Consider the following 14,659-nt stretch of genomic DNA (forward strand, 5'->3'; position numbering starts at 1 on the left):
TTATAACATGAACCTTGTATCAGTGAACAACATGTATCGTACAACAAATGCAGTTTTTATGTGGCAAAGACTGAAATTAAACTTTCCAAAGCCCAAGGTTAGAATATAAAAACAATGTGCCATCTGGGTCAACATGCTTTAGGAGAGCTTCTTCCTTCCTTGGACCAGAGATAGACGGTCACAGCCTTGGTTGGTGGGGAGGGGAATGAAGGACAGTGAGAACTGGAACCAGTGTTTACCAAGAAGATATAGTAGGGTGCCACCTCCTCTACCCATTTCACCTCATTTAATCACCAAACAAACCTATAAAGAAGGTATGGCTAATCCCATTTTATAAAACAGGAAACTGAGATTCAGAGTTCAGTTGGCTAAGATCACATAACTACTATGTAGTCAAGGTAGGATTTGGACCCTATCGCTTCTGAATTGAAAGCCCTTTCACTGGGCTCTTCTGTCACCTGTTAAGTGTCCATGTGATGTCTATAGCTGTGTTAACCATTACAGGAGACAGGAGAATGACGAGCTTGCTCTGCTGCCCTCAAGATATGGGGTCCGGCAGAAGGAACGCCACTGAGTGTGGTTAGTAGGGTATGTGAATGTCTCGCACGAGATGGACAGCAATTTGAACATTTCACCTAAAATGTCATGTGGTATGCTTGACTGTGGTATAGTTATGTTACAGGATTATATGCTTATGATTTTGTAATGAAAGATTTTTATGTGATTAAAAAGGAGCGTTATTTGTGTCAGACCCTGTACTTAAAATCATCCAGCTGGAATGTAATACTCAACCATCAATAAGGTAGTATGCTCTATGTATGTACACTACAATAAATGAAGTAATTTAAAGTTAATAATAGCTACATTTTTGGAGACAAAGAAGAGTCGCCTTTGGACAAAGTACAAGGTGATATTTCAACATGTTTGATAAAAAATCTTAATTATGTCATGCATCTAATCAGTGGGGCTCCCCCTCAAAACACTGATAGAGATCACAGTGTTTATGTTTAAAACAATGGTTATTCTGTATACTACAACATTCCCAGCAAAATATAAAGTTACCAAAATAGTACCAGAAACTGATCAAACTGTAAAAAAAATAATAAACTACACATGTTCTGTTTCTGCTTAAAAGGTAGAAGTGTATCATTGAACACTGTATATATAATATTATAAATGAGTAAACAATCATGAAATATAAGCAGCACACTCATAACCCCATCTCATGAGGTAAATATCACATTATATTACTGGAATTAGCACTCCACTTATCTATATCACACTGATCTCCTCCACTGAGCTCAATGTCAGGTCTGCTGTGAGGGATACGTGGATGGAGTTTTAAAGTTCAAGTCCAAATTCTCTGACTTTCTCTGAGTTGGTCAAGAATGCCTGCACTACTGAACTGAGACCAGAATCAACAGTCAAGAAAGGCAGGGTGAAACCCATGCCATTTCAGCTCTTGAGAGCAAAAATAATATTAATAAAGCTTATTTTCTCCCATCCTTCCCCTGAAACAGTCTCTGAAAAATGAAAGTTCTTAGGCAACAGAACTCAATAGTTATCCTTGAGTTTATGTGTCCTTTTAAATTTGGGATAGTGAAAATAACCTCAGTAGGACGGGGAAACTGGAATGACTGGTGCACTTCTCAAGAGCTCCCAGCCCCGAGGCCAAGAGTGGAGAATGGAGTCAGATGCCCTCCGTCTGCCAAGCCACCCACAGAGGCTCAGGGCCTCCCCCATCCCCTCAGTCCAGAAGAAAGGGCACCATTTTTCCCAATTTCCCTATTTTTCCCCAGGAAGGATAACCTAAGACTGCTTCTGCCCATGGGGCCTCCTTCTAACAATTCACAGCATCACTCTACATGCTGGTAGCAGCTCTGATGGAAACCATCTGAAGTGGCTCCTTAAATACCTTCATTTGTCCAAGAAGGGAGAAAAGCTCCACATCTCTCTTTACTATTATCCCAGACTAACTGAAACATGGCAGTCATTTGTCCCCAGGTTCTATCAAGAATATATGCTCACCTGCTCTTGGGCACAGAAACCAAATACTCTCAACTCTGTATGCACAGGGCTTAATTTTTTTCCACTGCCTCAATTATTTCCAGGGAGTGGCGTGGGGCATTTAGAGTAGCTTGTCAGCTCTTGAGCCCCAGGGGATCACTCGGTGCTGGGGAGAAGCAAGACACTAAATATGTCTCTGGAGTATTTTCATCACTTCAAGAAAGGTTAAGGTTCCAGGGAATGTCCTACAGCAGCTTTCAGATCAGCCCCACGCTGGGCCTCTCATCTGGCAGGTGTCCTCAAGTGATTAGCAGTGACTAATTATGGCTCCCAGTCACTGTCCAGAGAAAAAACAGGACCAACTTACTGAATACAATGATATGCACCGTCTTTTTTACAATCTAAACATTCTGTAAAACAGCAAAACAATCTGTAAATGTCACTTCTACCTATAAAGGATGAAAAACACAAGTGAAACAGTGAAACTCTTAAGTATTCCTTGAATGTTGGGTGTCTAATTTAGCTGTTACCTGACTTAATATTTAAAAAGAATGCTTGGTTGTCATTTCCCCACCTTCAGGTCACAAGAGTTCACTTTTATCTTTTTCACCTATACTCAGTGACACCTAAACTCCAGTAAATTACTGTCTGCTTGTTCATCTATTGCTACATATCCTTAGCATGAATTTTTCAACCAGCCTAAATCATGCCCATAACGGTTTTCCTAAGGTTTTCCAAAGCCCTGGGTTTCAGCTTTGCTTGATGCCTTTTCTTTTTCCTTTTCTTCTTTAAGAGTAGTTATGGGGGGGGAAATGTGCTTAAGACATTTCTAATTTTTCACTCACTTGGTTTATTAAATAGGTGAGTCATCTCTAAAGGAATTAAAGATTATGAATCTTTAAATATTTTAAATATAAACTGACATATAGAATAGGTTTATTCATATGAGTATCGTATCTTAACTACGAGAGTGGTTTCTATTCATTGCATATACACTTCATGTGAGTCTAGCTGTTGTATCACCTGGGTTCTGTCTGCCTAACACTCCTTTACTTCAAAGTTCATGCTAATAGATAGCTAACCTTACTTCTAGGAGGCTCAATTCAGTATTTATTGAGTACCTACTGTGTGTCAGGCCCAGTGCAAGGTGCTGGAAATACAAAGAGAGAAAGAGAGAAAGAGAGAGCAGGAGAGAAATACAATTTTGCATTTAATTCCTTCAAGGAAATGAGAGTCTGGAGAGAAAAAAATGCAAATGAACAGAAACGAACTGTTTTTACAATAGACACTCTCTGGAGTGAAGAGAAACCTGTGCCTGGAGCAGTCACTGTCTCCCTGATGGTGCAGACATGTCCCCCGAGGACCCAGACCAGGCCACTGTCAGGAAAGAGGTGAGGGGATGGGCCGCAAGAGCAGGGACAGTAGGTCAAGGCCAGAGGCTTTAAACTATAGACACTCAAAAGATGAGGCTCGGAGACTGTCAGAACACAGACAGGATCCCAGCACAGTGTTCTTCCTGGCTCCAATGTGTCCTTTATTTCCAATAGACACGGGTGTTCTCATTAGAGGAAAATAGGTTTAATCATTCTTCCTGATGTCATCACCTATCCAGATTTTTTAGATGTATTCTTCTTTTTGAACATGGAGTATGGGTGCATTTTCATATGTTCTACAGGTCCACAACCTGCTGCCTAAAACTCAAAAGGCCTGATATATTTGAGATTCAGAATTTGGCGATTTGAAATGTAATATGAACATATGCCTCGTATCGTGTGATGCCCCAGCAGGGTCTGGGGCAGCCCCCAGCAGTTAAAGACAGGAGTATTTCTGCAAAGAGGCAGATTAATATTCACACTAGAAGGAGTTTCCCATTAGTACAGGTTAGATTTTGAATGAATTAGACCAAGCAAGTTTTTTTTTTTTCAAAATGGGTTATGAAAGCAAGTCTCGGTTTTCAGAGGTCTTCAGTTTTCAATAGTGCAGATAAGGGTTTGTGGACTTGCAGTGGTAAAGTACAAAGTACACTTTCATATTTCACTACAAACTAAAGTGGAGGCAAATCTTATGTGGAGATTAAAGTAAAAATCACATATCATCAGCTTTAACACCAGGGAACCTGCCTAATGCTGCTGGCATCAGACTAGATCACTGCCTACTCAGCAGCTGAGCTCAAGAAAAAGAAATTGTGTTATATTTAGTTGCCATGTTGAATGAAAAATATACATCATTGAACATTAGAATTCCTCCAGCCACTCACAATGTATGGAGATGATCCATTTATGAGAAGCACAAAGTCTAAGGGACCAGTAGAGCTATGTCTCTTATCTTACGCTCATTCTGGTAGAATGTATTCTTGATGGCTAGCAGAAATACCCCCTTACTGGGGAAAAAAAAACCTGACAAAAAACAACAAAATCTTTGCATATTTGTGTGTGCATGTGTGTGTAAGGCAGTAAACACAGTTGAAAATCTGAAGTCTGTCCAGAAGGTATCCAGCCATGTAGTATAAGCCATGTAGTATTGGATCTTTAATGAAGATCCAAGATACAAGGAATATTGTACATAGGACAATGATGCCTCAGTCACCTTCAAAGTAAGCACTTTGGGATCTCTCACAATTCTCCCAGTCACCATCAGCTGCCCCATCATATGTTCCTGAATCTCATCAATGGTCTGAAATCTCTTCCCTTTCAAAGGTGATTTTAGTTTGGGGAAAACCTAGAAGACGCAGGGCACCAAATATGGGCTGTAGGGGGCTGAGTCACCTGGGTGATTTTATATTTCACAGAAACACCCTTCATGACCCATGATGCATGAGCAGGTACATTGTTCTGATGAAGTGCCAATCACTAGTTGCCCATAGCTACAGCCCTCTGAGTCATCCAAATGGTTTCCCCAGAGGAATATTCAAGCTTAACAACAAAATTTGATGCAGATTTGTTTCTGCATTTGCTCAGTCATTTTGAATGCAAGGGCCACACAGTACACATGCTCACTCAACAGCATCTACTGCCCCCACCAACTAGTACAATGAAGTCATCATTGTTCACACATGTACACTCCAGTCCACTCTCCTTGGCTGCCAGGTTATATCGATGTTGCGCAAACCATTCTTGTTATATTAGCAATGGCTAGACTTTTTCTGGACAAACCTTGTATACTAAATGCCCTTTGAATTTATCATCACTGTGAATATTTATTATGTTTATTTATTTGCTTATTTTGAATTTTTTCTCTTGACAGACTTTAATTCATTGAATCTATGGTATCTGGTTTACCGCTGTATCCCCAGGGCCAAGTATCACGCCTGTTTTCAATAAATATTTATATATCAAGAGGCAATATTGCAGTGTTTAAAAGCACAGACTCTGTCACTTGTCAGTGAGATTTGAATTCCTGCTCTCCTACTACTAGCAGTGAGACCACAGGAATCCTCTCTGTGCCACAATACCCTCATCTGAAAAATGGGGATACTTACTGTAGCAACATAGATGAACAAAGTCATACTCTAACAACAAGCCCAGAAATCCCAGTGGCTTAAAGCAACAAAGGCTTTTTATTCTTATCACATTACATGTTCATCAAGGCTGATCGGGGCTCTCTGTGTAATCCTTGCGCTCACTCCATGACCCAAACTCCCTGAACAGGCACCACCTGGCACAATGCCAGTTGCCCTAGTGGAATGAAAAGAACATCCTTCAGGGCAAACACTGGCAATTAAATGCTTGGTCTGAAAGTGACATAGGTCATTTCTGCTTACACACTGTGCAGAGCTAGCCACTGGGGTCCAGGGAACACAACCCTGCCATGTGCTCAGGCGGTAGCAAGGTAGAAAGATACTACCACCTCCCAGCATTATCATGGCAATTAAAGGGCTTAGTGTCCATAAAGCATTTGGAAGAGCACCTGGCACCTTGCTACATGCTATAGAAGTGTTTGTTGCTGCTGTTATTATTATTATTATTGAATTCACATTTTTGGAGGTCGTTATTAAGAGACCTTTTATGGCTAATGGTGGTTGTTTCACTGTTCTCCTTTAGGTATCAGTGGGTGCCAAAGTCCCATCGAGCACACCCTTACTTATCTTCAGTACAAACAGAGAGCAGCCCACAGGATGCCTCCACCCCCATTTTACCTGTCTCAAGATGACTTTTGCAGCCCGGCTGGGTGCAGAAAGGCAAATCCAGGGGAGCACACCAAAGGGAAATGAACCCTAGTAACTTTTAGGTGTTGTAAGCTGTGAACATCCTTGTTCTAAATGTGTTTCATACAAAAATATTTACGCTTCAAGCTGCAGCTTCAAATCTGTATGGATTTCAGATGCCAATTTCCTCCAGCTCCGGCTCTCCTTTGTGTTATGTAAACAAATCTCAACCATCTGGACCACAACAAGCCACACTGAAGTATGTGCTCACTCCTTGCAAAAGCATCAAATCAAAATACAATCTCACAGAATTCTGCCTAACAGAAAAAGAGTGGACACCAAGGCCCTCGCAAAGCTGTTTTTAAAATGTCCTGTCATAACTTAGAACTTAAATAGGATAGCAGAAATGAGAAAATCAATATTTATCACTATGATAAGCAGAAACAACCATAACAAGAAGATCATATGGTATGGTGTTTCCTAGTACTTTCCAAATTACCTCAGAAAGGAGAAGAGCTTAGGAACAGTGTCTCAGACAGGTGGGAAAACAAAAAAGAGATTGCTGCAAGACTCATTTATGAGAGTCAAAAGCAAAAGCTTTAATTTCTATCCTTCTAAGGAAGTTAAAATGTATGCTTTATAAGAATTGAAAGAAACAAGCTAGAGTTTAACCCAAGAAAGAATGAATTGAAAGTAGGTTGTGCCTAACCCCCACCCAAAAAAAGGGATTCTGCTAAAACAAGTCATATATGTTATCACCTACCCACCTGAACCTCTGATATGAAAACTAAGCATCTTTCTGCTGCCCTGATATAATTCCAAGCTGCTGTCAGCATCTTCTCAAAGCCAAATATTTTAGACAATTACCATGGCCAGCCTTGCCTACTGGCAAATTCAAGTGCTAAAAAGTCTTCTTGCTTTTTTTCCTCTCTACCTAAAAATATCTCCCCACCAATTTAGCACAATACCCAAAATGTCCACCCTTTGGGAAAGATAACTATCTTCAGACTTTGTGGCTCACATTCATGAACTTTGAATATTTTGGTAAGAAGACCCTGAGGAAAGGGTGCATAAGACAATGAGTTTTATTAAGATAGTAAAAAAAAACCATAGTAAAAAAGATAAATTAAAGGTCTAGAACTTGAAGAGAAATATGTGGCAGTGAAAATGAGGAGCTAGGAATCTTCCTAAACATTTTTTTTCTAGAATCCCAGTGATCATACCTGCTGGCTATTGTCAACACATATGGTGTCTGATAATCTTGCTTTGTCACCCTTTAACTGTGAGTGTATAACTAAATCAAAATATAATCCACATCGGAGTATTTGATATCCTAGAGAATCTCCATTCTATGTCTAATTTAATAAATTTAATTATGTAGATATTGGCTAATTATAAAATGCATCTCTTTGGTTAAAAACGATCTAAATTTTGAACCTAGTTCTATTGAACTATATTCATATATCCGGTTGATTTCACCTCAATATTTTATCAAAGTCGTTTTAAAACCAAATACTACTTGTCAAGATGCAATGTACCAACTTTGTATGCAAATTAAATAAGACTATTTTGTAATCCATGATTCAGTTACAAATCAGAATATCAAAATAGATGTGGGCAAATTCCCATGAACTCTCCCCAAGCCTCAGTCTGTCCACAAAACCAATTCTGGTTCAGTTAGCCAACCATTCTTGAGCAGCAATCCTGAATGAGATTAGGTCCTTCCTAGGTCTTTTTGTTTTAATCTACTGGGAAATATTTAATCAGAAAAGAATCAAAATCCCTATTAAACCTCTAAGGAAAATCCTTCTAATTGTTAACATTTAAATCAATAGATAGTAAAATAAGAAAACATGAAACCTTGTTTCATAGTTAATGTCAGGTAGATTTCAGGGGAAATTACTTGCTTTGAGTAAATTATAACCCATGTTATAACCTGATTAAAATCCAAGAGTTAAATTCTCAGTTTCTGTCAAAGAAGCTATGTGCTATTTTCTTACTTCAAATAGTCCAGTGACCACAGCACCGGAGGTCCTAATGACAGCTAAGTCCTTGGATTTCAAGTTCTTTTTAGTCCATTTTTAGCAATTGTTCAACTCCAAAATAATATCATTACAAAACTATCTTTAAATGGCTTGAAATAGAATCTTCTGGGCTATCAGAATTGCTTACAAAACCAATAATATCCAGAAAAAAAATACTTCCAGTAATTGTTTTCAGTCAACAGAGTTTGGACTTCAACAATTGGCAGAAACAGTTTTTGAAACAACAATCATAAATTTTACTCTGACATCTCACAGTTTTAGTTTTAGAAAAAAGACCCTTCCCCCCAAAATATTGGCCATGTTTTATAATATAGAGTAATAGTGGATATTTACAATAAGAAATCCATGTCCACAAGAGAATGTTTGATCTATTTAGACACCATACTTAAAAGGTCAGAAAAATTTGCAATGAAAGATCCCCAAACAGAAGAGTTACTCTGATTTCCAAGAATACTTACCTAAATCAAGTTTAACTCTTCCAATGGAAAGTTTCATTTCCTGGAAAATGCTTGCACATAGACACCTCATTTCCCAATTTCAAATCAAAGAGTTAACCACTTTCATTTAAATTCTAATAACATACACATAACAATTCCACCCACTGTGGTATTAGTGAGAAAGGCTCCGAGGGCCAGCCAACTTACCTTTCTGCTAACTGCTGCAGTACTTGGATAAAAGCTATTTTTAGAATATTCATGAAGCTGCAGGAGGGATAGGGATGAAAGAGAGCTTATGCTGTTTTGAGAAAGGCAAATTATGTTGTTGGCATAATAAGGAAAAAATAATTTTTTAATGACATCTGTTAACTAGCCCAAGGGATATCACCTGCAATCACTATTCTTAACACCACTTGTTTGGTCAGATAGACCTATGAGTCGCAGAGGACCAGATCTGACTGCACACAGTCTCATCTACAACCTTGTCATGAGTACCTGCAAAATTAGTTGATCAGAGAGCAGGCTTTTCTCCTCCTACTCTGCATGCCAAGAACAAAGCTAGCTAAACATTTTCAAGCACTTCAAAACATCAGTCACAAAAGAGCCACGGAAATATTTTGCGATAGAGCCACAGCTCCCCATGTCTCAGGAGAAGCAAAGTCTTCTTACCTTGCTCTCTTCTCCTTCAAACACGGACTGGTGAACGTTGCATGCAAACAAGGAGTTGGGGAGGTCATTGAAGTCAGTGATCGCTTGAAAGGCCTCCTCTGCGAAACACTGAGTTACAGCCCAGTCTCTGTCTATGCAGCAGAGCAAGAAAAGGCCTCCGTCTTCTGGGATGTGCCCTTGCTGCCCCAGGCTCTTCATGCCAATGAAGTAAGATTCTCCCCTCATTCCTGAGGAGGCAAAGATAGACATGGGTTAGAGTAGAACCTGATGATTCCTTAAAACTTGGTGTTTAGGTTGCTGTACTGGAGTGTCTGGGGCAGAGCAGGGGAGAATGAGTAGGAAGACAATCAGGGGCTATAGGAAGTTTGAAGAACCTGTGAGTTCATGTTATCCCCTTGATCTCTGAGTCACAATTTCTCATACAGCCCTACTTCTGGGCAAGAATCCAGTCAGTGTTATTGGGGGGAAAAGACCAAAACAAATAGCACTTAACCAGGATAGGAGTTGGAGGCCAAGGTCTCTAGCCTAGGTGCCCAAAGCTTACTAGACTTGGGACCTGGGAAAATTACCAAAGTTCTCTGATACTTTGCTTCCTTTATAAGAATCAAATTGACTCAAACAAAAATGCACTTGGGAAAGTGCTTTGGTAAGTTACATGATGAATTATATACCACCACCACTAATGCTTATCCTTTATTGAGTTCCAGGAACTTTATAAATGATTTACATGCATTAACATACCCATTTAACCTCCATAATAGCCTATGAGACAGGTTCCAACATTATCTCTGTTATTACAGTCGGGAAAACTGAGGAACAAAACAAGTTAGAAACGTTCACAAGGTCAATGGCAGGACTAGGATTCAAACCCAGGGAGTTTGGCACCAGAGCTCACTTTTCTACACCTTAGAAATAAAGCAGATCAAAATTAATGCAAGTCTATATCCAAGGTAGTACAAGCTATTTCACTTCCACCTGAATCCTGATTATGATTCCTCTAATAGTTAAGAGTTTACCCACAATGAGGACTCACACACACACACCCTCTGCATGGGATGATTACTCTGAGTAATCTGTGAACACTGAATCTTGAAAAATCAGTATTTTGGCTGATTTGTGGTACATAGATTCCCCTTCCTCATCACCTCCATCATGAAGCTTTCTAGTATTGATCTCATCTGTGTTCCATAATTTTATTACCTCCTTACCCCTTACATTCAAAATTCTACCCAACTGCAACCAGTTGGAAAGTCTTTTCATTTTTTTGATACTGGTATATAATTCAGTAGATCTTGTCTATCTCCCCACACCAATGACAGTATATCTACATTTTTCTGTCTATCTTTGTGCCTATCATAATAGTATGTTACAACTTCAATAATGGAGGCCTAGAAGGTCAAATAACCTGCCCATGGGTACACAGGTAACACTGACTGACAGCTATGATGCGGCTGCTGGATCATGTTCAGTAAACTCCATTTTCCCCAACCCCAGCAGTGGAAAACTTCAGAGTGAAGAATGAAAAGGTGAGAACCACAAAATGTCCCTCAGCCCTCACCAAGTTTAAACAGAAAGTCTGGAGCCCTAGACAAATATAAGTTTCTGTATATCATTCCTGAACTCCGAATGTATCATGGTGATGAGGATATGTTTTTTATTTTTATTTTTCCTGGTAACAAAACCTAAATCAGATTCTGGTAAGCAATATTTGAGGACAATATAAAAAATGCATTATATACAAAATCTCAGGCATGGTTGGAACAGAGGCCAAAAATTAAAAAATTTGAGGTAATAACTCTAATCAGGTCACTGTAATTGTGGTTAATAAAAATGTTATTCTGTGGCCATCATAAACAGATCAACAAACAACAGGTGCTGGTGAGGCTGTGGAGAAAAGGGAACCCTAGTCCACTGTTGGTGGGAATGCAGACTGGTGCAGCCATTGTGGAAAGCAGTGTGGAATTTCCTCAAAAAGCTGAAAACGGAACTGCCTTTTGATCCAGTGATTCCCCTGCTGGGACTATACCCTAAGAATCCCAAAATGCCAATTCAAAAGAACCTATGCACCCCAATGTTCATAGCAGCACAATTTACAATAGCCAAGTGTTGGAAGCAACCTAAATGCCCATCAGTAGATGATTGGATCAAAAAATTATGGTACATTTATACAATGGAATACTATGCAGCAGAATGAAAAAAAAGAACTACTAAATTTCACGACAGCATGAATGGAACTAGAAAACATTATGCTAAGCGAAATAAGCCAGGGGGCGAAAGACAAATACCATATGATCTCACCTATAAGTGGAACCTAACCAACAATACAAAGATGCAAGGAAAATAAGACCCGCAACACTGAAAGGAAAAGAAATCAGCAGAGACAAGAGGGAAGGAGGGAGGGGGGGGGGAAAAGGAAGGGAAGGGGAAAGTCAAGGAACATATAGCAAGGACTCATGGACAAAACCAAAGGGGAAGGATTGAGGGAGGAAGAGGGGGGAGGGGGCAAGGGAAAGTGGTGGGGGGAAGGCAGAAACAAATATATTTGAAAAAATAAATAAATTTTTTTAAAAAGTAAAAAAAAGTTATTCTGTATAAAATATAATAGAACCATTCTTGTATTCCAAAGTTCTTAAAATTCTAATTAATGCAACATTTCTGTATGGGAATCAATAAAATATTTATTCTAAATACAAACTATGGTATATACTTTAAGTTCTATTTTGTTCTATAGTTAATCCAAAATATATGAATATTTTTAACTACAAGGAAAACCTCAATGAAATACTTATATATATTATTTTTCCTTCATATTCAATTCTACTGTTGCTTCAGATAGTTTAGTGTAATATCCATAATAGTCATCATTTATTATTAGAGTATAATTATTTTAATAGTAAAAATAATAACTAAGAGCATTAAAATAGTATTCCTTTGGTTAATGAAATATAGGGAGACTATTTGATAATGAAATACTAATCATCCAGAAGCATGAAATATAGATATTGTGTCAACTCTGACTTTATTTTTAATCCTGTCCCTCTTAATTGAAAAATTTTAAATTAATCAGAGTGGATCTCAAAATGTTATTAAACAGGTCTGAAAACATTGCAATTATTCTTTCTCTAAAAAGAATTAAAATCTATTGCTGAACAAATTAATTTAATAGATCAAATAATAAGCCTCACTCAGGACTCATTTTAATCTACTTCAATGGCCTTAACTTCTTTTCAAAGCTGTAACAATATGATTATCTTCATGAGACTTTATTTTAAGCTCATTACTTTCAGTAAAGATTTAAAAGGTGAATGCACTTTTGACAAACAACCTATTTTACTTCTACAGAGAAATATTTGAGAAGTTAGAGCTTTGAACAGAAGAACCCTGACTTCTGTTTCCAGTTCCATTACTGACTTATTTCATAATTTGGAAAAGACAACTTGTCTCATAGCATAAGAAGATTTATGTGTGTTGCCCTTATTTCTAGATCTGAGGGTGCTTATCCAAGAGTAAAGAGCTGCCTCAGGTTCAAAAGGCAACTCTTCTAGGAAAGCTTCCCAACAGCCCACAGGGCCCATGAGGGTGGCCTCCTTGCTTTGTGGTCACTGAGTGCTCTGCACAGCCTTCTCTCACTATAATGGCTGCTTAACTGATCTATATCTCGCACCAGGCGTGTATTTCTTGAGAGCAGAGACTGGGCTGTCTTCATCAGAATGGTGCATTATACTTCATCTTCAGCCCAGTACATATAGAAAGCCCTCAAAATGATGTTTGACTGAATTAATGAATGATGTAAAGAGGAGTTACTTTCAGGAAATAATAGACCAGTGAATGAGTTATAATGACCAATTTAAAATATAAACACTGCCCTGGCCAGGTAGCACTGTTGGTTATAGCATCATCCTAAGATTCCAAAATTATGGGTTTGATCCCTGGTCAGTGCACATTAAAAAAAATCAACCAAGGAACACATAAATAAGTAGAACAATAAATCAATGTCTCTCTCTGTAAAAATCAATAAATAAAAATTTAAAAAACAAAATATCGGACTTCCAGCCAAGATGGAAGTGTAGGTAGATACACTTTGCCTCCTCACACAATCAAAAGAAGGACAACAACAAATTTAAAAACATAAAATAACAAGAACTGCCAGAAAATCAAACTGTATGGAAGTCTGACAACCAAGGAGTTAAAGAAGAAACATTCATCCAGACCAGCAGGAGGGGCAGAGACAGGCAGCCGGTGTGGAGAGGACGTGCAGCAAGGCTGCAGCTGGAGGACCAGGTGGATGAGCTGGCAGCTGGTAGTCTCACAATGGCATCCGGATAAACCGGGAGGAACAGCTGGGGAGTGAGACAGACCAAGCAATCCAGGGTTCCAGTGTGGAAAAAGAAAGCCTCAAAACCTCTGGCTGTAAAAACCGGTGGAGGATGCAGCAGGGGAAGAAACTCCCGGCCTCACAGGAGAGTTCTTTGGAGAGACCCACAGGGTCCTAGAATGTACAGCTCTAGAAAGGCCCAATTTACTTGTGGGCGGCAGGGGAAATGACTGAAAGTCGGCCGAGAGCCAAGCAAGCAGCACTGTTTCCTCTCGGACCCCTCCCCCACATACAGTGTCACAACTCAGCGACCTGGGTTGCCTCGCCCTGGTGAATATCTAAGGCTCTGTCCCTTCCAACTTAACAGATGCATTGAGACAAAGAAATATGGCTCAAGTGAAAGAAAAGCTCACAGCTCTGAAATTAGAACTAAGCAAAGAAGAGATAGCCAACCTATCACAATCCTGCGGGGGGGCAGAGTGGGATGCTGGTGGGAGGGAGGGTGCCAGGTGGAGGGGAATAAAAGGGAGAAAAAGGACAACTGTAATAGCATAATCAGTAAAATATATATTTTTAAAAATAATGAATAATAAAATATAAGCACTAAGAATATACAATTTATCTCAAATTTGTACACTAATAATAAAAGCACCTGATCACTTCAATTTAAGTTTTGATGTATATAATTTTATAAATCAAAGATAACAAGAGTCACTCAAAGGATTCCTCTAGCTAAAATATAAAAAGTCTGTGGAGTCTAGTTAAAATAACATTTATGTTTTTGATTATATGAGTTCATTGAAAGAAAAAAACTGAAAAAATCAGAAAGGTATGAAAAAGAAAAATAAAATTAAACCACAATCCTACTATACAGAGAAAACTCTGCCAATATTTTGGTATATTTCATTCTAGTGCTTGTCTCACATGTATAATTTTTTAAACAAAATTGAGATCTTGCTGTTTAGTATCCAGCATCTTTAACAAAACACTGATATAATCAAGAGCAGTTCCCTGTATCATTATATATTCTTTGAAAAAATTC

The 14,659-nt window shown here is 38.7% G+C and overlaps 1 protein-coding gene across 3 annotated transcripts in view; it reads right to left on the reverse strand.

The window, feature by feature from the left end:
- The window catches only part of RCAN2 (regulator of calcineurin 2), a 259,476-nt gene that overhangs the window by 206,195 nt on the left and 38,622 nt on the right, over nt 1–14,659 (reverse strand). For all 3 annotated transcript variants that reach the window (XR_008528767.1, XM_054569451.1, XM_054569450.1), the window contains exon 2: nt 9,303–9,529. Coding sequence is in view for 2 of the 3 variants with exons in the window: in XM_054569451.1 (XP_054425426.1) it covers nt 9,303–9,527 (225 nt within the window). In the remaining variant the exon portion in view is untranslated. The remainder of the gene's footprint in view (nt 1–9,302; nt 9,530–14,659) is intronic.

This window comes from Pteronotus mesoamericanus, unplaced genomic scaffold (genome assembly GCF_021234165.1).
Source record: "Pteronotus mesoamericanus isolate MK-2021 breed Mesoamerican mustached bat unplaced genomic scaffold, CSHL_Meso_final contig_20, whole genome shotgun sequence".
In the NCBI taxonomy this organism is placed as follows: Eukaryota; Metazoa; Chordata; class Mammalia; order Chiroptera; family Mormoopidae; genus Pteronotus; species Pteronotus mesoamericanus.